This window comes from Musca domestica, unplaced genomic scaffold (assembly GCF_030504385.1).
Source record: "Musca domestica strain aabys unplaced genomic scaffold, Musca_domestica.polishedcontigs.V.1.1 27, whole genome shotgun sequence".
Lineage (NCBI taxonomy): Eukaryota > Metazoa > Arthropoda > Insecta > Diptera > Muscidae > Musca > Musca domestica.
Genome location: NW_026712286.1, coordinates 1,593,625 through 1,615,196, shown reverse-complemented (window position 1 = coordinate 1,615,196; position 21,572 = coordinate 1,593,625). Strand labels below are relative to the sequence as shown.

The window sequence follows — 21,572 nt, the reverse complement described above, 5'->3', positions numbered from 1 at the left end:
AATTTGGCAATTTTTTTCCTATTTCTTAAAGGAAAATTCGGCGATCTTGCAGTACTGGAACAGAGCAATGATTAATTGTATTTGTTTCCCAGAATACATATATATATTTTTTTTTTCGAAATAACCCCTTAACTGGAAATTTCTTAGAAGTATTTTGAAAATGTAGCATGCTAACCTTTAGTCGAAATTATACAACATACTTAACATGTATCATTGGTACCGTGTCAAAACATGTTTTGAATACTATTGATCATTTACGAATGTGTGCTGAGATATATGTACGTGTGTACGTGACATATAAACATGTAATACTAACACACTGTCTTCGGGACAGACAATGGATCGCACTTTAGTAACTCAAAACTTTGGTAATTTATTTGTTTACAAATTGCCTATTTTGGTTAATGAATATTCTCACATTTGATTTGTTACTAATTTATGCAAAAGCGATTACAGTCAACTCCTGTTGAAAATGCTGTGGAACATTGTTATTTTTATTATTATCACTATTATATAATTTTGAATTAAGAAAATAATTTTAATTCCCATAAAATTGTATCATTTATATTCCAAATACAGTGGAAGACCCTTACTGTTGTTATTATTATTTTGAATAAAAAAATAAGTTTTTATATCAGTGTGGGTATAATTTATACCTCAAAAAGACATTGCTAAGGTTACGTTATGAAAACAACAGGTGTTCATTATAAACATGTTCCACTGTATGTATGCATGACTGTTGACGAAGTCAATAATTTAAATTCAAAAATTTTATTTCCGATACATTCAAGTAATGCAAGTTTTTGCCGTCTATAAATTTGCCATAAACATTTTGCACTAATTGCGGCCAATGAATTAGAAAAAAATATTTATCTTTGAAAAAGTTGTGCATACTTTAAGGCTTTGTTTATGGTCTAATACAAAACGTGTCCTTTGTGTAGAAATTAATTGGTAAACTTTCTAAGAATCTCTCTCTCTCTCCCTCTCTCTCTCTCTCTCTCTTTGATAAAAGCCAACACATGTTGGTTTTGCCAATGGAAGATACAAATCTTTTGTTACTGTTTTATTTTAATTAGTTGCAGCATACTTTTAGGTCAAATTTAACAAATCAATGTTGATTTTAGATACTTTTTATCTCGATATGGTTGATTGAAACCGCACGAACACACACACACTCATATTGTTTTGTTACACAAATCAAAGTTTGTTGTAAAACATGTTGTTATTGTTTTGTGGTTTCTATTATAAATTTTCACCATGACTTAAAGCTGTTAAGTAACTTTCTTTCTCTCTCTCTCTCTCTCTCTCCCTCTTTCTCTTCCTCGTTTCAATTTAATAACCAAATGCCATGTAGCAGTCTAATGTAAGGTGTAAAATCTACACCTTACCCCTTTCTACTTTGCATCCCATAAACATTGTGTTGGAGTTCAAAGGACAATAGAATTTCCTTTGCCGTTTTTTTTTTCTTTCTTTCTTTGCACTTTGGTCATGTCAGCCGAGGCCACCGACTTGATGTTGGCATGCAGCAGCAAAGATTCATGGGACATCAGCATCCCACCAACAGTGTCATCTGTTTAATGCTGTTAAAAGCACAAAATTAGCTGATAACTAATGGAAAGGAATAAATTCTCCAGATGTGATATAAATAAAAAGTATTTAAGTTAAATTATTCAATGAAAATATAGGGCTGAAGAAAAATTAGTTTTAAATATTAAAAATAAAAAAAAAAACATTAATGCAGTAATTTCCGAACGATCCATTTGGAAGGAATTTCGAAATTTTCAAAAAAAAAAAAAAATAATAATAAATAAAATCTGTTGAAAATTCTGTTAAAATCTTAAAAATACCGAATGTAGTCGTTATTTTGGGGTCTATACAAAAACCTGGACCTGCATAGGCAAAATTTTTATCATGACCCATTGCAATATTCAAATACGGAACTTGAAAATAAATGTAGCTAAAATCATCAGAATAACGAATATAGGGAGATACCGTTCTATCGGAGCTATATGAAGGCCTGTACCTGCATAGACAATTTTCTGTCATAGACTTTACGAACTCTAAATACGAAATTTAAAACAACTCCGGTGAATAATGTCGCTAAAATCATCAAAATATCGAATATTTGGAGGTACCGTTTTATGAAGGCTATACGAAGACATTTCTCATTTAGCTTTAGCATTTTTATAGCACACCGTTAGGCGATCCCACAATTTTTGAACTAAAATTATAAATTAGTATGTTTATAATATAAGAAAAAGATGATATTTTCTTGGTGCTAATTGGCTCAAATTTTGATATATTTCCCATTTATATTTTCATATTTATTTTCATTTGATATGCGTAATATCTGACCAAATGGAAAAGATTTTGACACATACTATGGAATTCAGCCGAGAAGCTAATGAAATTTGATAGAAATTAGTTTAGATATAGCTCCCGTATATATTTTCAGGCGATTTCATATAAAAGCCTGTGAAAGCCGTGATATAGGCTCTATAGCAATGATATTCGATATAGCCTAGAAACACATCAGCCAAATTAGTGTATAGCACCCTCATATATGTTTTCTTGATGCCTACCGGTGTGGAGCTTGTATAGTCGGCCCCGTCAGGCTTTTGTCCTTTTGTTACTGGTTGAAAGTTAATTATTTATTGGAGCGCCTATAGGTATGCTATAAATTTGTTAAATATAAACATGTAAAGCCATTTTACACATAATTCTTAAGTGATAATGATTAAACTAGACTTACCCATGGCAATAGGTAAGATTCGAATGAATCCTTCTTCAAAGCTATAATTTTTGTTGCATACTTTTGGGCGCCATATGTGCATTTACAAATTAATGCATCATTCTTAAATTAAATAATAAACCTTTGCTCTAGCCTACTCTTCTCCTGCAACACCATTTCCTCCTTTGTCCTCCACTTTTACACAATAAAAGATTCTCAAATTGTATTTTTCACATTGACACCCAACCATGCCCATGACACCTGGAATCTGGAAATTCATTTCGTTGTCTGTAGGTCTGTCTGTCTGTCTGTCTGCTCTTCCAAAGTAGAAATCCAGCAGTTTGTAAATAAATAAATTAAATCCATCTTTTGTGTTAAAGTCATTTGTTTGATTTTAATAATCTTGAAATGATGATCTCTGATATCCTGAGACTGTTACAACAATACAGACTTGGCTCAGTTTGATTGTAGCTGCTGGTGGTGGTGGGTTCTTTGTTTGTCCAGACACTGGGTTGTTTGTGTCCAGTAAAACACACACACGCACGCACACCCACACACATACACATGTAGATAAATCAAAAGACACACACCCACAGTCACTCAAATTTGTTTCGTTGGATTTACAACGTGACCAGCTAGCAGCCAGGAGCTTTTCCATGGATGGCTCTCCATGTGATGCATTACACTCTCGAGCTGAGTTGTTGCTGCTGTTGTTGCTTGCCTTTGTCTGAGTGTCCTTATGCTAAATGAAAGATGAAGAAGCAAACTCACTCAGCTATAATGCAGACAAAATGCAGGCGGTCGGTCGTTCAGTCGGTAGCTATGCTGTTAGGTGGCGTGTTCTAGCTGAGCTATTATTTTCCTTGAGTCCTTGTGGTAGGTGGGTGGTTGTGTGGCTCAATCCACTTTTTCACTTTATGGATGATCTTTATCTGTGATGGGGCTTTGAATGTGTGTGTGGGTGTGCCCGCGCGTGTGTGTGTGTTGGGGATTTAGTGTAAATGTGCGTTATGGCCATCCTTTTGTTCTTTGGGTATGAGTGTGTGTGTATGTGTGTTTTTGGTGGCCATGACTGTGGCTGAGTATGTGTGAGCATGTGAGTGTGTGTGTGTGTGCGCCTGTGTAAATGGTGAAATGCATATCATTGGCAAGCATCCAATTATCATTGTTATTATGTCTTTGGGGAGCATAAATTTGTTTGGCTTTAGCATGACAATGCAATTTAATTCTTCTTCTTCTTCTACTACTAGTTGTTCTGGTAGTTATTTTTTTTCTTAGTCCTGTTAGTTGGTTGTTTTGGTTACTAAAGCAACAACTGTTTTATAATGGAGCAGAATATAGAAAGGATTTTGCCCTTCATCCTGATTATTTTTTTTCCATTTTTTGTCTTTTCCAAATCCTGTTTATATTCAATGGAGCTACCACCATTGACTTCTATACAAACACACACATGCACAGAGAGATACACTCTGTTTTACTAACCCCTGCCCATTTGTTGGAACAAGGATCTTGAGCATAGAAAATGTTGATAAATGTGCATTATAACTTAATAGGATTTCAAAATAAAATGAACAGTTTCATTTGAAGATGAATTGCAATGAGTGTACGTCCGTGAGCATACATAAATATCTCTATCGATATTAGGTAGCCTTAAGGTATGAAAAAGGATATCAAGGATAGCGATATTAGTAGTGACGAAGTGAAAAGGGATTTATTTTGTTTGTTTCGAATTCGTGGATTTTAAAAACATAACAGGTCTGAAAGAAGGATGGATGTGTTTAAAAAATATATTTTGAAATTTTCAAAGTTTGATTTTGAGGCGATTTATTAAGACTTTTCACCTGATCGAAGACTCACCTAAAACATTATTTTAGCTATGCCTATTTTAATCAAAAATTCGATCCTTTTTAGGGGGAAGCCTAGAAGGAGTCGGTCATTGCAGACCATTTCCACACCTGACCCAGATATAATATTCCTACGGAAGCACTCCAAAATTCATTTCGAAACGATTTCGGATGGTCTCAGTATGTAAACTTATCCGTTTAAAATATGCAGAAAATAACACAAAAGTTGCCATTTCAGAGATGGTCTGAGCTCCCTAGTACTCCCACCCTCAGTTCGTCCCTGCATATTATAGGCCTTACTTTTGTTCAGATACTCATAATGAAATTTGATGTAAAATATTTCTCCCTTTGAGACTTTGCTCAAAAAATGCAGTCGTAAGGAAGATTTTGACTTAGAATGGGGTCGTGTCAAATTGGCAGTAAAAAAACGTAAACACATAATATGGACTTGAAATATATAAATTTCGAATGTTATTTTCTTAAAACCTATTAAGCCTAGGTATATGCTTTATTCTGAGATTTATGGTGAAATTTTGTAGAGAATATTTCTTCCTTTGACACTTTCTTTTTCTGTTACTTTCATGCGTCAAATCCAAGAAAAAAGAAAAAATAAGCAATAAATAAGAAAATATTTTCGTATTTTTTGGCAACATTGAGGCAAACTTTTTCTTGATATGTTAAGGAAATAGAAAATTTCTTCTGTGACTCATGGTGAAATTTAATGAGGAATATTTTTGTCTTTGATGCCATCTCTCTAAAATGATGATTTGTTGGGGAATTTTTCATAAATTCACAAAATGTAGGATTTTAACCCCAAAGCGTGTTTTGGATTCCTGGCGTTGGGGTAATATATGTAGACTCTTGATGTATTCTGACACCTATAGTGGAATTTTATGAAAAATATATTCGTAGAATATTTTGACTGTCTTCGTTAAATCGTTAAAAGGAAATTCTTAGCTCTATTTTTAAATAAGAACCAAGAAGACAATTTTCGTGTTTCGCTGGGGGTTACAATTTTTTTAACAAAATTGTCCTCGTATTGTTATCAGTATTTTTGCTGAAGACTCTGTTTCTCAAAATACACGGATTCAGAATAATATTAATCTCAACATTTCAAAAAATGTATATGAGGGGAGAACTTGCCTCCACGCTCAACCGTTTTGGTACCTTTATAATGTAAGCTCTTATTAGGCCGATACACATGTCAAATAAGGGTCTGTAAACTCAAAATCGAAAATCGATTACGAAAAGTCGTAGATATTAAGGCTAGACAGATCAAAGCTTAAATCATGGGTTCGGCCTGAAAATACAACACTGTTGTCACTTGTAACTGACAAGAAAGGCAACAATGTTGTATTTTCAACGCCGAAGTCATGACTTAAGCGTTGATCTGTTTCACCCTTTACAACAACCAAAATTGATTAACCGAAAGTCGACCTACGTATCCCTATTTGTATTCGTCAACAGACCGAAATAGACCCAAATGATCTGGAACATGATCCAAGTATAAGGTCCACCTTCTAGCTCAGCTGATTACTTCACGATCTGTCAATTAAATTTGAATTCGCTGCAACCAAAAAATATAGGTAGATGCATCAACGCTTGGGAACATTGATAAGTCAAAATTGTTAAAATATTTTTTCTTTTTCAAAAATAAGTACATTTTATAAGTTTTCTTATATGGCACCAATCGGAGGTTGTTATGAATTTTTCAACAATTTTTGCAAATATCAACAATTTTTTATTCAACATTTTTATATTCAAAGTCAGTATGTCAGTTCATTGTCTATCTGTATTTTTCTACCATGTGTTATACATACAAAAAATTGACAGCAAACGTATTCGCCACAAAAATCTTCTGTCAAGGCGAAAATATTATTTTCGCCTCAAGCATTCATTTTGACATTTCATGTAGTAAAATAACAGCTGTTTTTAGATTAATTCGCTCGAAGGAAGACCTTATAATTGGGCCATGATCTGGAACGAGTAAAATTCAAAGCGGCATAGGCTTTTCAAACATTGTTCGGACCACATCAAATGATATGTACCAACTGTAACCGCAAGTTTAAGAGTTTAAAAATTCCCTCCATCCATCCGCCACCATATATGACCAAGCAATAAACTGAATTTTCGAAACCTTGATTTGGTTCTTTTATAGATTTTCAGTGAGAAGAAGAAAAGGGAAGCAAGGCCAGTGAGGCGGTTTAATATACGGAAATGAATTCATTTCACTTAACATGGCATGGACACAATTTGAAACGATCAATTAGTTATTCGAACTCCCTCCCCCTTCTAAATTTGGCAAAATAGAATTTGAATTGCATTTATAATGACACCTACAAAATCCCCACAAAAATTATTCTCCATTTTGTATTTTTTTTGCCAAAAAGAACAAAACAAGTCGCCATCCGCTTCGGAAATTTCTGAGAAGCCAAATAAAACGTTGGCTGGTCAACTGAAGATGTCTTGAATTGTGATTAGTTCTCTGGGCGGGGGACCATTTGCAAACAACAAGCGACGGATGTTCTAACCAAAAATAGTTTAGGCCTGTCTAGAATTTTATTTATTTAACCACGAGGTGAGCTGACTGTACCCTGTGTGTGTGAGTGAGCGTGACTTGTGGGGGGTAGTTTTTTTTTTCTTTGCTATTTTCGCTCGTTGATGGTGGCGAAATTCTTAAATTATGCCAAACATGTTTTTCGCACTTGCCGCTGCTGTTAGCTAGCCAGCTTGGCATTGCCATCACCAGAACTAGAAGAAATATTAAAATCGGATATTAAAATGCAGCGTTGAATTCGGCAATTAATTCGCTGGGGTTTCTAAGCTCGTCATTTTCATATAAATAGCCTCTGGCGGTGGTCAACCGGCATCAGTTGTCTTCTAGTCAGCCAATTAACAACCTAAACCATTAACATGGCTAAATTCGTGCAAATCCTTTTCGTTGCCTTCTTGGCCATTGCCTTGTGTTCCGCCGAAGCCCCTCGTTCCCGCAATGCCCGCTTCCAGGCCAAGCGCACCCGTTTCTTGGCCCGCCAAGAAGTTGCTGCCGAACCCGATGTTGTCACTCCCTATCCCAGTGCCGATGAATTGAAACCCGAGGTTCCTTTCGATGAAGCCGCCGCCTCCACTCCCGAAGAAGCTGAACAAGCCCCCAACCAACCCGATGAAGTCTATGGCCCACCAGAACAAGACGCTCCCGCTTCCACCGATGATGTTGCCCCCGCTGAAGCTGAAGTTGAAGCCGAGGCTCCCGTTGCTGAAGAAGAAGCTGCTGCCGCTCCCGCTGCCGAAGAAGAAGCTCCAGCTCGTTTGACTTCTCGCCGCAAGGTTGCTGCCCGTCCCGCTAAATTGCGCAAAGCTGTGCCCGCCCGTTTCCAAGCTAAGCGTCAATAAATAAACCAAGCAATGGCAAACTGTGATAATTGATTGGAGAAGGAGAAGAGTTCAATGCTTACGTCGATGTGTTATTAGCTGAAACTTTGGTAGTTTTGAACACGCCCACATCTAATTTAGTCATGTTGAAGAACTTAGGTAAAAAAATCTACTAAACACCCTACTAACGACCCATACGAAATGAAATAAATGAATACAAATATTTTGTACAGAAATTTGAAAAAAACATATTTTAATTTTGGGGAACAGGATTCCTCGCCCAGAGCTTCTTTATTACTAGAAGATAACAAAATCTCTATGAATTTTCCAATATAGTATTTCAATATTAGAAATGAAGGAACTGTGCAAGACCAATTGGAAAATTATAGTTCCAAATCATTGTTTCCTTAAATCAAAAAATTGTTACATTACTAGGCCACAGGACGACAGGATTGACACATCCCCCAAATAAAGATTTTAGGCAGCGCTTTTTCATAGTCTATTAGAGATTTAAGATTTTATTTTTTTTAAGTTAGGATAGGGGAGAGCTTTAATAATTACACAAATGATCTCTTCCCGCACTAAGAATCTTTTACAATTTTATTCGAGATCATAAAGGAAAAATCGATTATCCTGGTAAAAACAATTTTACAATTCCCAGTTCTGAAACAGAACAAAGATTTAATTAAAGGTACAAAAATTATTTTTTTCAATAATTACGGGAAACATCAGATCAGCAGATTCGAAAGTAAGGCTAAAAAGAAGACACGTGTATTGGCGTTTTGAAATTTTACATCGCATCATCCATCATCCTCATCCACATTTTCGGATTCCATCCATTTAAGGTGAGATGAAAAACCTGCAACCAACTTCAGACTGCTGTCATTTCTAAGCCACTCGTCCGACAGCTCTTAAAATTATTCCAGTGATAGCTCATTATATTGTTTACAAGCGAACAAAAGCATTTTGGTGAGATTTTTCCCGAAAAAAAGTTATTCGTGGTGGAATTCAAGCGTAATAGGGTGATTTCTTTATATTTGGCTGAAAACCCACAAGTGGCTATCGTTAGAGCACTCCAGCATTTAAATGTGAATAAATCTTTATGTATCGTACCATCGCTCGTTAGCGTGATACTGGTAGAGTAGCCCGACGTCAAGGAAGTGGGTGGAAAAAACAGCAACAGTGGCCGAAAAATGGTTTGCGAGCTGAACATATCGCAATATTCCATTCGGCAAATATTGAAAAATAAGCTCGGGGTAAAGCCATTGAAATTCCAAAAAGTGCAAGAACTTACACAACACCAGAAAGAAAATAGACTTAAAAGAGCTAAAGCCGAAAGTGGTGAACTGGCGAATTTAGTTTTCTCCGATGAGAAAACGTTCGCAGTTTGTAAACAAAAAAAAAATGATCGTGTTTACTTGCCAAAGAGGTCAGCTGAAAATGAGCACCTTCGGTTGGTCACCAGGTGCAAATTGCACCGGCCATGGTGATGGTGTGGGCCGCCATAAAAACAGATAGTCGCTCTCCGCTCGTATTAATCGACCGTGGCATCAGAATAAATGTCGAATATTATCACGAATATATTCTGGAGGGTGTTTTAAAGCCGTGGACACGCAAACATTTTGGCCGCAGACCTTGGACATTCAAACAGGACTCAGCACCATCGCACTCAGCACGCGCCACCCAAGAATGGTTACAACATGAGGTCCCTCTATTCATTTCCAGCGTACAATTGCCTCCAAAATCTCCGGATACCAATATGTTGGACTATTGTGTCTGGAGTATTTTGGAAAGCAAGTTTGGCACTAAAAAATACCAAAGTGTCGATCATCTCAAGCAAGCGTTTCGCCGGGAATGAAGCAAAATACCGCAGAGCAATATTTGGGCAGCGTGTTACGGTTTCATTGGCCGTTTGAAGACCATAAATCGTGCCAAAGGTGACTTTTTGACGAACAAATCTAAACTTATTCTAAAATTGCATGCTATTTCCGACATTTTTTGCATTCATTTAACAAAATTAAAAAAAAAATGTAAAAATTATGGAGTTTGACTTTGTTGCAGTTTTTTAATCTCACCCGTATTTCCGAAATTCTTTTAATTTCATGGTCAGTCTGAGTTATGGAGAATTCTAAGAGGATTTGATAAAACTCGGTTTTTAGATCAAACACCCAAATGAGGTTTGGGTTATTGAGCCAACTTTTTCAAAGCCTTTATTACACCTTGACCACATACAGAGGGTCACCCATATTTATTGCTTAAATATTCGGTCCACTTTTTAGTAATCACCGATATCAAATATTTTGAACATTTTTCATTTACTTTCGCCAATGTTTTTTTTATTCTGAGTTCTTGTTTTTTTTAACGCTACAAGCAAAATATTGTCAATATTGATCCACGCTTTGGTACAGAGCTTGTAAAAAGGTACCCTTTATTTCAGTTATTTCGAGGCCAAAAAAATGTTTTTTTTTTTTTGAACACAAGCTAAACCCAAATCGGGATTCGGAAATATGGCCACGATCATTGCAATAATTAAACCTTTATATAATGGCTATACCAAACCATTGGGAATTTTTGGATATTTTACAGAACTGTCTGGACAAAAATATTGTTATTTTTTGGACACAAACATTTCCGAATTATTTCCACTTCAACCCATATAAGAGGATGCTAGCGGTTTAGAATTACATTTTAATTTTAAGTATTATTGTTTTCTTTTAATGTTCCGTTAACTTTTCCATGCACCTACCCATAAAATTTAACAAATGTTTGCTTCAGTACACCAAAACGACTTTGGTTAAAACTTCGATTATTTCACTTTTCACTGCTGACCCCAAAAAGTATTACTCATTCAATTTCGATTTCTGATTTTCACATTTACAGGTTATGTAATGGAAAATAGCTTCGTAACTATTCTAAAAATAAAACTGAGACGTGACATTTAGACATTAACAATTGTAAACAATAATTTGTATTCTTCGCATCAGATACTATTTTTAAGAACTCATGTTCCAGAATTTTTGTAACCCACTTCATGCTAATAGCTACATAAATCTTCTATGCCTGCTTCACCAACTGACAATTTTGAAAAAAAAACTCAACAATGTTCCGGTCACTATTGAACTAAGGGTTGTTGTACGAAACCTCATGGAATTATTAAATTATTCCAATCAGGTCCAAAAAAACACAAACGCGACCACGGTGACAACCGCAGCCAGAACTAACTGCCGGCCTTAGTATTTACAAAGCATAAAAATACGTACACACACACACGAAGGTGATTAATTCGTTAATGTTCTTAAGAATAGAAGCTTCATATAAATACTTGATATCGTATAGAACCCAACATCAGTTGTTTGCTATCCAATCGAATAACCTAAACTCAAACAAAACATGGCTAAATTCATGCAAATCCTTTTCGTTGCCTTCTTGGCCATTGCTTTGGTCTCCGCTGAGGCACCCCGCAGACGTTTCCAAGGAAGACGCAACCGTTTCTTGGCCCGTCAAGAAGTGGCTGAGGAGGCTGTCACACCCTATCCATCAGCTGATGAATTGAAACCCGAAGTGCCATTCAATGAAGCTGAAGCTCCCGAACAAATTACTCCCAATCAACCCGATGAAGTCTATGGTCCTCCAGAACAGGATTTGCCTGCCGAAACTGATGATATTGTCCCAACTGCCGAAGAGGAAGAAGAGGAAGCCGTTGCTGTCGCTGAGGAAGAAGAAGCTGTTGCTGCTGAAGAAGCCGCTGCCGCCGAAGAGGAAGAAGCTGTTGAATCTGCCCGCTTAACTGCCCGTCGTGCTGGTGCTCGCCGTTTTGCTGCCCGTCCCGCTAAATTGCGCAAAGCTGCTCCAGCTCGTCTCCAACGTCCTTTCGTTGCCCAGCCCGTCTTCTTCTATGTAGCTCAATAAGTTTTGAGAGATTCTAACTAAACTGTCTCAGACTGACATCATTTTTATTGTTTCCATAAATTAAGATCGCAATTAGCCCTGTTAACATTTGTTTAGGTTATTAATTACAAAATACTAATCTGTAAAAAAATAAAAAAAATAATATTAAAAAAATGCCTATCGTTTTTATTAAGGGTGTACAATTTTATTCACAAACGGATGGAAAAGTACCAAATGGAGAAGTAAATCAAAGACGAGTTTTGAATTCTAAGGTCCCAATTGTTATTTGGCCACTCAATAAGGTAAGGTGAATAGAAAGCCGCAACTTCCTTTTGATACCAGTGACGCATTGTGTTCATCCTTTGAAAATAACAGTAAAGGAAGTATCGTAGGGAACATAAAATACTTATACTGGCATAGATTATAGTTCTGAGATCTTCCTGACATGTTCCTCTCTCATTTATGATTTTTATTCCACGTAAGAAATTAAGGAAACGTATTTGGTCTGTTCCAGAACCTGCAAGAATGTACTAGTTTGGCAATTTTTTCGATCTTATAAAGGGATAATCGGTTATCGTAGTAGCAACTTTTACATTTTTAACTCAAACTAGATCTTATCTCAAAGGAACAGACCCTAACGAATTGTTATTGTAGTACAAACAAGCTTCAAACTTTTGTAAATATCAGCGACCGTTTAGGACATCAATATCAAAGCTGCTCAATTTTTTTCTTCTCATTCTCACTATTTGGGATGGGTCACATCCCCTTTAGTAGTCTAGTCATAGATTTTATGCGACAGGGTCTGGCAATAACACACACTATAATCGTTTTGTTATCGGATTAAGAAACCTGTCAGGTTGAGCTTGATATTTTATTCAATGAACCTTCGGGCTTTATCTCCATAGCTTTCTTTCACTGAACTTAGAACGGGTTTGACTATGTATTGATCTCCCCGGATCAATGAAGTAGCAGAAATATGGTCACGTGAATGGATGATGGGACCATTTAATTCGGATCCATTTAATTCGGAGGAAACCTCCCTTGGGCCCGGGAACCCCCCCTGGACCATAGGGGGAATCCCCCCCCCCCCGGGCTATAGGGGGAATCGCCCCGGGCCATAGAGAGAATCTCCTCGACCCGTTGTGTATATAGACTTAAGGGCCTCTAGCTAGTCTATTAAGCCTCCCTGGCCTCCAGGTCGTCTATTAAGATTCTCTGGTCTCCAGGTCGTCTATTAAGACACTCTGGCCTCCAGTTCGTCCATTAAGACACTCTGGCCTCCAGTTCGTCTATTAAGACTCCCTGGTCTCCAACTCCTCTATTAGGACTCCCTGACCACCAGCTCGTAGGACTCTATTAGGACTCCCTGACCTCCAGCTCGTCTATTAGGGCTCCCTGGCATCTATCTCATCTATCAAGACTGTCATTTAGCTCGTCTAAATAGATTTCCTGGCCTGCAGCTCGGCTGTGTAGATTCCCTGGCATCTAAATAGCTGCAACTCGCCTATGCAAGCACCCTGACCTGTCATTTATCTCCCTAGACTTTCTGGCTTCCAACTCGTCTATATAGACACCCTGGCCTTCATCTCGTCTTAATGAATTTTCTGGCCTCTATCTCGTCTATATAAAATCCCTGGTCTCCAAGTTGTCTATACAGACTCCCTGGCCTACATCAAATCAAGTCCTAAAGCTCGTCCATATAGACTTGCCTAGAGCTTGTCTTAATCGACTATCTGGCCTGTAGCTCGTCTACATAAACTCACTGGTCTCCACCTGGTCTATGTTGTACACCTGACCTTGAGATCATCTGATTATATGGACGTAATTAGTTTTTCGTTTCAATTTTTTCGTGTGCCGTGTAATTCAAGTCAATCATCACTGATAACCAATGATTTAATGTAAAGTAGTTTCACCAATTTCGCCGTTAGGTAGTATCACCAAGGGTCTAAGAAAAAAGGGAAGAAAGACCAATCGATCTGTATTGCTCAGGTAGCGAGTGACGATTTTTTTCGAATTTAGAAAAATATGGATCACGGCGAAAGTGTTAAATTTTCCTTCACCACATCTGTTTGGACTTGAAACATTGAATGTCAGGTTATTAACCCCTTTTCATGAAAAATAAAAATCGATATCAAATATTTGAAAATATTACGGAAATAATAGTCATATGAAGTTCCACCGCACAATGTCAGCCAGCGTTATGCATTAGACACCCTCAAATATTGTCAATGAGTGTGGCATTGTAGTTCGCATTGAATTAAATTAAAGCGAATCAACCGACCAACCAAACGCCCAACAACACATCAGTTAATATTCCATACAGTAATGGCGAACCTCAGCGCAGGGCTATTCATTCGAACTTGCTGTTTGTATAAATAGTTGATTTCATATCAAATGGAACATCAGTTATCAATTGTCCAAATAACAAATCAGAATCTAAAATGGCTAAATTTATGCAAATCCTTTTTGTTGCCCTCTTGGCTGTGGCTTTGGTGGCCGGCGAACCAAGACGTTTCTTGGCTCGTCAGGAATTGGAAGAACCTGTTACTCCTTATCCCTCGGCTGATGAATTGAAACCCGAGGTGCCATTCGATGAAGCTGTTGCCTCCGAAGGACAAATTCCCTCCAATCCTGTTGCTGGCGAAGGTGAAACCCCTTTCACCCCTGTTGCCGGAAATGGAGAAACACCATTCAACCCTGTTGGAACTGATGATGATAATACCTTCATCCCTGCTGCTGCTGCTGAAGGCGAAACTCCCTTCACTCCCGATGAGGTCTATGGCCCACCAGAAGAAGAAGAAAACGTCAATGCTGTTGAGGAAGAATATGTTCCAACTGAAGAAGAAATAGCCTCGGCTCGCTTGACTGCCCGCCGTGCTGGTGCTCGCAGAGCTGCTGTTCGTTCAGCTAAATTGCGCAAACCTGTTCGTGCCAGCCCAGCTAAATTGCGTAAAGCTGCACCAGCTCGTCTCCAAGTCCAACCACAATATGTTCCTCAACCCATCTTCTATTACATTTCCCAATAAGTTCACAAAGCTTCAGGATGCAAAGAATAAATTGTTGTTATAGTTGAATTTTACTCTTATTTGGTAATTGAATAAAATTAAAAAAAAATAATAAAAAAAAGGATATTGGAACAAACAAGATTACAATGGAGTCAATCTGGAAATATATAATAATCTTGAAAATATATAATAGAATGTATACATTTTCAGGATATTTTGACCTAAATCTAAATCTTGTCACAAGAAAAAAATCTTGAACCCTTGTTGTGGAAGGTACCAGAAGAAATGGTCCGATCTCTACCATCCTGGGTTGATGGAAATATTGAGATGTACCAAGTCTGAATGACATCGAATATTAATTTTGAGTTTTCTGAGATTAATGGATGTTCAAAATTTTGATCCTTTGTGGGGGGGTACCATAAGGAGTGGACCGATATATCCCATCTTCACAGCATATCTTGTGTTAATAGAAATAATGAAATGTATGAAATATGAAGAGAACCGGATGCTTATTTCGGATTTTATGATCGTTTTGGTTATTCAAAACGCTGACCCTTTATGGGGGAGGTACCAGAAGGAATGGTCCGATCTCTACCACCTTTATAACAGATCTTGTGTTGATGGAAATATTAAGATGTACCAAGTCCGAATGGAATCGGATGTTAATTTCGCATTGTATGAGCTTCATGGGTATTCAAAATGTTGACAAAATGTTGTAGGGGAGTTACCAGAAGAGTGGGCCGATACATTCCATATTCACACCAGACTATGGGTTAATAAAAATATTGTGATGTGTGTGATTTGAAGACAATCGGAGTCTTACATAATATTTTTTAAGAGTTATAATTATTCAAAATGTTGACCCTTTGTGGGGGAGGTACTTGATGGAGTGAACCGATAGTTTTTATATTTGCACCTGACCTAGTACTGATGCAAATATTAGAAGTTGGAGCAAAATCGAATTGTCCTTTCACTTTCTGTGCAGTACAATTTTTTTTTTTTTTGAAAACTTCGACCTTTTGTGGGAGACGTACCAGAAGGAGTGGACCGATGTTGCCCATCTCAGATCTCTCAGATCTCCCACGATCGAGAGTTATCGTGGGAACCAGTCAGACAGACGGCGGAAGGACGGAGGGATATCGCTAGTTCTCCAAATGTCTTGAATTAGATTTAGTCCAAAGAGACCTAGGGCCTAACCCGTTACGCTCTCCAGCCATCATCACCACGTTTCAAAACTTATATTTTATATGAGAATTTTGCATGTACCACAATTAGGTACGATAGACGTTATGATTCAGGGTTATGACCTATCCTAATACCTACAGTAGAATCATGGTAGAACCTGTTTTAATATCATTTCAAACAAGCATCTGCATCCATCCATCATCCATCTCTGCATTTTCTGAAACTTGCCTTGTCAAATCACTCTGTGTAGAAAAGAGGTTCCTATTGTGCAGAATATTTTGACCTGCTGCTATCGCGTTTAAATTAAGTTTTTATTATTTTTTGAAAAAAAAAAAAAAAAAAACAAAAAGTATCCGTTGGTCACTCTCGTTATAATTGAAAATTTCAAAGAAAATAATCCTCGTACATTGCCAAGACACTTTGTACCTTAATCATAAGGATTTCAAGAATTCTTAACGCGAAAACAAAGAATATGAAATAAATAAATCGAAATTAATAATATCAATCTGAAGTAACTAAATTAGGCGCCAATGACTTAGACCGACACATTAGTTTTGTTTTTATTTGTCGGTTTTCATTTTTAATTCCTAATTTCACTTTTACTAAATTGTTCATTTGAATTTTCAATACAAATAATGCACATTCCCAATTCTAATTTGTAGCACAATTTTTAGGTTATTCAACCTATTTCTCTGTTCAGTGGTTTGGATTTCTCGTTACTCACGAACCTTACGGAAGGTGTGCAGAACTCATAGGAAGAATAATTAATGCATATTGTCGTGATTTTAACACCCAATTAATATCGTCGGCCGCCAACATCATGAATAATTGAAACACCCGCACACACAGCATAAATTACCGCATGACTAGCTGTTCACACCCACTCCGGCCAAATGGAGGGTGTTTAATTCGATTAGTATAAATAGTTCATTTTATTTCGAATGAAACATCAGTTATCGTTTGTCCAAACAACAAATCAAAACCTAACATGGCTAAATTTATGCAAATCCTTTTGGTGGCCTTCTTGGCTGTGGCTTTGGTTGCCGGCGAACCTAGACGTTTCCAGGGAAGACGTAATCGTTTCTTGGCTCGTCAGGAATTGGAAGAACCTGTTACTCCTTATCCCTCGGCCGATGAATTGAAACCCGAAGTGCCATTCGATGAAGCTGTTGCCTCCGAGGGACAATCTCCTTTCAATCCTGTTGCTGCTGGCGAAGGTGAATCTTCCTTTACACCCGTAGCTGGTGAAGATGAAACTCCATTCACACCTGTTGGCGCTGATGGCGAATCTCCCTTCACACCTGTTGCTGGCGAAGACGAATCTTCCTTCACTCCAGTTGGCGCTGATGGTGAATCTTCCTTTACACCCGTTGCCGCTGAAGGTGAAACTCCCTTCACACCCGATGAAGTTTATGGCCCACCAGAGGATACCCCCGCTTCTGCTCGTTTAACTTCTCGTCGTGCTGGTGCCCGTAGAGTTGCTGCTCGTCCAGCCAAATTGCGTAAACCTGTCCGTGCTCAACCAGCCAAATTGCGTAAGGCTGCCCCAGCTCGTCTCCAAGCTCAACCCCAATATGTTCCCCAGCCCCTCTTCTACTACATCGCTCACTAAAATAAAAAAGGACAATTAAATGAAGGATTATTGTTTTTAGACCAATTGTGGTCATGTGAATGTTTTAGTTGAAATTTTAAAAATAAATACATATTTTGTTAAATTGAATTAAATACCTGTTGTTTTTTGAAGCATAACGAAAATAAAATCAATTTTTTGGGAAATATTAGAGCTCTGTGTAAATTCTACTTCTGAGATACTGGTTCGTCAAAAATGTTCGAAAAAATAATGAAAAAAAAAATAGATTTTTTTTTTATTTTTGTAGAGTTTTATTTGTGTTAGCTTTATCCCACAGTTTTTATTTTTGGCTTTCTGAAATATTCAATTGTTTTTGTTGATTGTTTGTTCAATATGTTACCGTCTTCTTAGACTGAGAAATGTGCCTATAACGTTAAAATAACAAGTAAAATAGCAGTAAGTTCGACCGGGCCGAACTTTGAATACCCTCCAGCATTTGGAACGATTTTGGAAGTTTTCAAAAAAAATAGAATCCATAAAAAATTCTGTTAAAATTTTATAAATACCGAATATTGGAAGGTGCCGATATATGCGGGATGTGGACCTATATAGACAAATCTATTTCTGGGGGTAAAATACTCACAAAGAACTCCTTGTGTAGAATTGTAGACAATTCCATTGAAAAATGTGGCTAAAATTATCAAAATACCGAATATCGGGGGGTACCGTTATATGGGGGCTATACGATATCCTGGGCCGATATAGATAGTTCTCTTCCAGAGGGTAAAATAGTCACAAGAAAATCTTTGTGAAAATTTTCAGACAATTTCATTGAAAAATGAAGCTAAAATCATCAAAATATCGAATATGGGGGCTACACGATATCGTGGACCTATATAGATAATTCTCTTCAAGGGCATAAAATACTCACAAGGAACTCCTTGTGCGAATTTTCAGACAATTGCATTGAAAAATGTGGCTAAAATCACCAAAATACCGAATATCGGGGGGTACTGTTATATGGGGGCTATACGATATCATGGGTTGATATAGTCCATCTTCGAACTTGACCTGCCTGCAGAAAAAAGACAGACCTGTGCAAAATTTTAGCTTTCTATCTTAATTCGTTTTGACTGTAGCGTGATTACAACAGCCGAATAGATGGACGGACGGTAAAGGCTACATCGTCTTAGAATTTTACGTTGATCAAGAATATATACTTTGTTGGGTCTAAGAATATTATTTCGATGAGTCACAAACGGAATGCCGAACTTAATATACCCTCCATACAATATAAAAGGGGGAAGGGTATAAAAAAAACCTGATATCGATACATGGCACTAATGTCAAAACGTAGGCCTATATTTTTGAACTTCTAAGTAAATCTTGTATCCACTACGGATCCATATTGTCAAATTACAGTCATTCCGTTGGGAAACTTTGACTGGAGAATTTTACCAATTTATCTGCAAAATGTTAAAGCTCTGCTTGAATTTGTGTGGGCTCTATCTGATGTTCGAATTTTATCTCGATCCACAATTTATAGATAAATATAAAATGAGTTGATATTTATTTTTTGTAACTCCTCGAAATATTCATAATAGACCCTACAAAGTATATATATTCTGGATCAGCGTAAAATTCAAAATTTAGCGATGTCCGTCTCTCTGTCTGTTGTAATCACGCTATATTTCAAAATAAATGAGATAAAAGGTTTAAGTATTGCACACATGTGTATTTTGCCAGAAGGCAGGTTAAGTTCGTAATGTCATGTCGGCCCACGACTTCGTAGAGCCCTCAAATAATGATATCTCCAAAGTTTTTTTATAGCACCCCAACACTTAAAACAACTTCATTTAAACCCATTGCACACTTTTCCAACACGTGAATAGATAAAATCACTCAAAATTCCCCCGGTTATTCACCCCAATACCCTACATTTTGTGATACTCTGCCCAGAAAACACTGAGGAAGGAGCTTCAATAGGAAGTGCTACTCAAACCTTTCCGTTCCCATCCAAGTAATTAATAGCATTGATGTGTTGTGGTATTGCCTGTCCGACACCATGAATAATTAAAACACGGGCACACACACACAACTGTCAGTTAGCATAAATTACGGCTGAGCGAGTTGTACACCACGCCCTCCCAGCAGATGTGACTTTAATTTGATTTGTATAAATAGTTCAAATCAATTCAAATCAAACATCAGTCATCGATTGTCCGAATAACAAATCAAAAACCTAAAATGACTAAATTTATGCAAATCCTTTTTGTTGCCGTCTTGGCTGTAGCTTTGGTGGCCGGCGAACCAAGACGTTACCAGGGAAGACGTAATCGTTTCTTGGCTCGTCAAGAATTGGAAGAACCTGTTACTCCTTATCCCTCCGCTGATGAATTAAAACCTGAAGTACCATTTGATGAAGCTGTTGCCTCCGAAGGACAAACTCCCTTCAATCCTGTTGCTGCTGGCGAAGATGAATCTTCATTTACACCTGCTGCTGCCCCTGAGGAAGAAACTCCCTTCACACCTGTTGCCGCTGAAGGTGAAACTCCCTTCACCCCCGATGAAGTCTATGGCCCACCAGAGGAGGAAGAAGATGTTGTCAATGCTGTTGAGGAAGAATATATTCCCACCGAAGAAGAAATCGCCTCCGCCCGCTTGACTGCCCGTCGTGCTGGTGCTCGCAGATCTTCTGTTCGTTCAGCTAAATTGCGCAAACCTCTTCGCGCTGCCCGCCCAGCTAAATTGCGTAAGGCTGTTCCTGCCCGTCTCCAAGTTCAACCCCAATATGTGCCTCAGCCCCTCTTCTACTATGTTGCTCATTAAATTTGTTGGAGGTCTATAGTACAAAAGGATTAGTATTTGTTTCGAAAACTTTTTAGTCATGTTGATATTTCTTGTTGAAAATGTAAATAAAAAAACATTAGCGAAATAAAATTTGTTAACAAAAAAATCTTCTATGAGGAAAAACTTTAATTATATTGAATCAGCTAAAAAATATAGCTGATGGCTTCAAAAATATGTACAATATGGGGCAATGTTTGCATATGTCAAAACCCCTGCCACTATTAGGTATAGTTGTGGAACCGTATTTTAAACATTAAAAGCAAGGTATTAAGTTATTAAATATTCACTTGAAAAATATGAAAAGAATCTTTAAAATGCCAGAAATTGGGATGATAATAAGAACCTTGGACCTACGACAAGTTCTACCAAAAAAGATTTTAAAAAATATTCAATAATTAAAAATAAATATGTATAAGGTGTTTGAGACAAATTAAATGTGTTGGTATCACTATATCTATATATCACTTATGTCAATACGTTGACCTTTATTAGAAATTGGTATAGGAGTATAGTCATGCTATTGAAAAATTCTTCCAAAAAATCCAGGTTTTTAGATTTTAGAAAACATTCTTTGTAAATCCATGATTATTGTCCTGATAGTGTGTGTATATTCCATATTAAAGTCCTTTGAAATATTCTTGAAAGAATCTATGATTATGGGGCCGGTAGATCTTCCAAAAATCTCTTCGTGTTTATCACTCTGACAGATCTAAGAAATATTTGTAAAAAACCCTAACTTCCTTAAAATCCAGGTTTATTGCTCTAGTAGTACTTGAAAAAATGTATTCTAAAAAATCCTATAATTCCTGATAATCTATTCAAGTTTATGAGTTGAATGAATATAGGAATGTATTTCCTAAATATTTAGTATTATGACTCTGATAGTTCTTCTCTTATGCCTTAAAAAAATCAATGTTTACAGTTCTAAAATATATTACTTGAAACTCAATTCATATTGCTTGGAAGTCCCAAACAAAATATTCCAAACAATTGAGGCTATGGCGGTCCTTAAAAACCAACATTCAAGGCCTTGAATATTAATATTAAATAATATTAAAAGTCCATGTTTTGAGACTCAGTTAGATTTTGGAAAATTTTCCTTAGAAATACATTTATAGCTCAGATCA

General features: G+C 37.0%; 5 protein-coding genes across 5 annotated transcripts; all 5 read left to right on the top strand.

Moving 5' to 3' along the window:
• Positions 1-7,432: 7,432 nt before the first annotated feature.
• On the top strand, positions 7,433-8,190 carry LOC101888749 (fibrous sheath CABYR-binding protein). The gene has a single exon (XM_005177107.4). The coding sequence runs from the start codon at positions 7,489-7,491 to the stop codon at positions 7,966-7,968; it is 480 nt and encodes a 159-aa protein (XP_005177164.1). The 5' UTR covers positions 7,433-7,488; the 3' UTR covers positions 7,969-8,190.
• A 3,121-nt stretch (positions 8,191-11,311) lies between these two features.
• LOC101887488 (titin-like) lies at positions 11,312-11,979 on the top strand. The gene has a single exon (XM_005177195.3). The coding sequence runs from the start codon at positions 11,338-11,340 to the stop codon at positions 11,854-11,856; it is 519 nt and encodes a 172-aa protein (XP_005177252.1). The 5' UTR covers positions 11,312-11,337; the 3' UTR covers positions 11,857-11,979.
• A 2,281-nt stretch (positions 11,980-14,260) lies between these two features.
• LOC131803108 (uncharacterized) lies at positions 14,261-14,872 on the top strand. The gene has a single exon (XM_059124134.1). The coding sequence runs from the start codon at positions 14,277-14,279 to the stop codon at positions 14,859-14,861; it is 585 nt and encodes a 194-aa protein (XP_058980117.1). The 5' UTR covers positions 14,261-14,276; the 3' UTR covers positions 14,862-14,872.
• A 2,027-nt stretch (positions 14,873-16,899) lies between these two features.
• Positions 16,900-17,682, top strand: LOC105262573 (uncharacterized). The gene has a single exon (XM_011298088.3). It carries the CDS (start codon positions 17,014-17,016, stop codon positions 17,635-17,637), a length of 624 nt encoding a protein of 207 aa, XP_011296390.3. The 5' UTR covers positions 16,900-17,013; the 3' UTR covers positions 17,638-17,682.
• A 2,160-nt stretch (positions 17,683-19,842) lies between these two features.
• Positions 19,843-20,424, top strand: LOC101887835 (uncharacterized). Its single transcript, XM_005177197.1, has one exon. It carries the CDS (start codon positions 19,843-19,845, stop codon positions 20,422-20,424), a length of 582 nt encoding a protein of 193 aa, XP_005177254.1.
• The last annotated feature ends 1,148 nt before the right edge of the window (positions 20,425-21,572 follow it).

What these genes read in the sequence shown, in the direction of transcription:
- LOC101888749 (XM_005177107.4), top strand. Translation starts at nt 7,489, where the DNA reads ATGGCTAAATTCGTGCAAATCCTTTTCGTTGCCTTCTTGGCCATTGCC.
- LOC101887488 (XM_005177195.3), top strand. Translation starts at nt 11,338, where the DNA reads ATGGCTAAATTCATGCAAATCCTTTTCGTTGCCTTCTTGGCCATTGCT.
- LOC131803108 (XM_059124134.1), top strand. Translation starts at nt 14,277, where the DNA reads ATGGCTAAATTTATGCAAATCCTTTTTGTTGCCCTCTTGGCTGTGGCT.
- LOC105262573 (XM_011298088.3), top strand. Translation starts at nt 17,014, where the DNA reads ATGGCTAAATTTATGCAAATCCTTTTGGTGGCCTTCTTGGCTGTGGCT.
- LOC101887835 (XM_005177197.1), top strand. Translation starts at nt 19,843, where the DNA reads ATGACTAAATTTATGCAAATCCTTTTTGTTGCCGTCTTGGCTGTAGCT.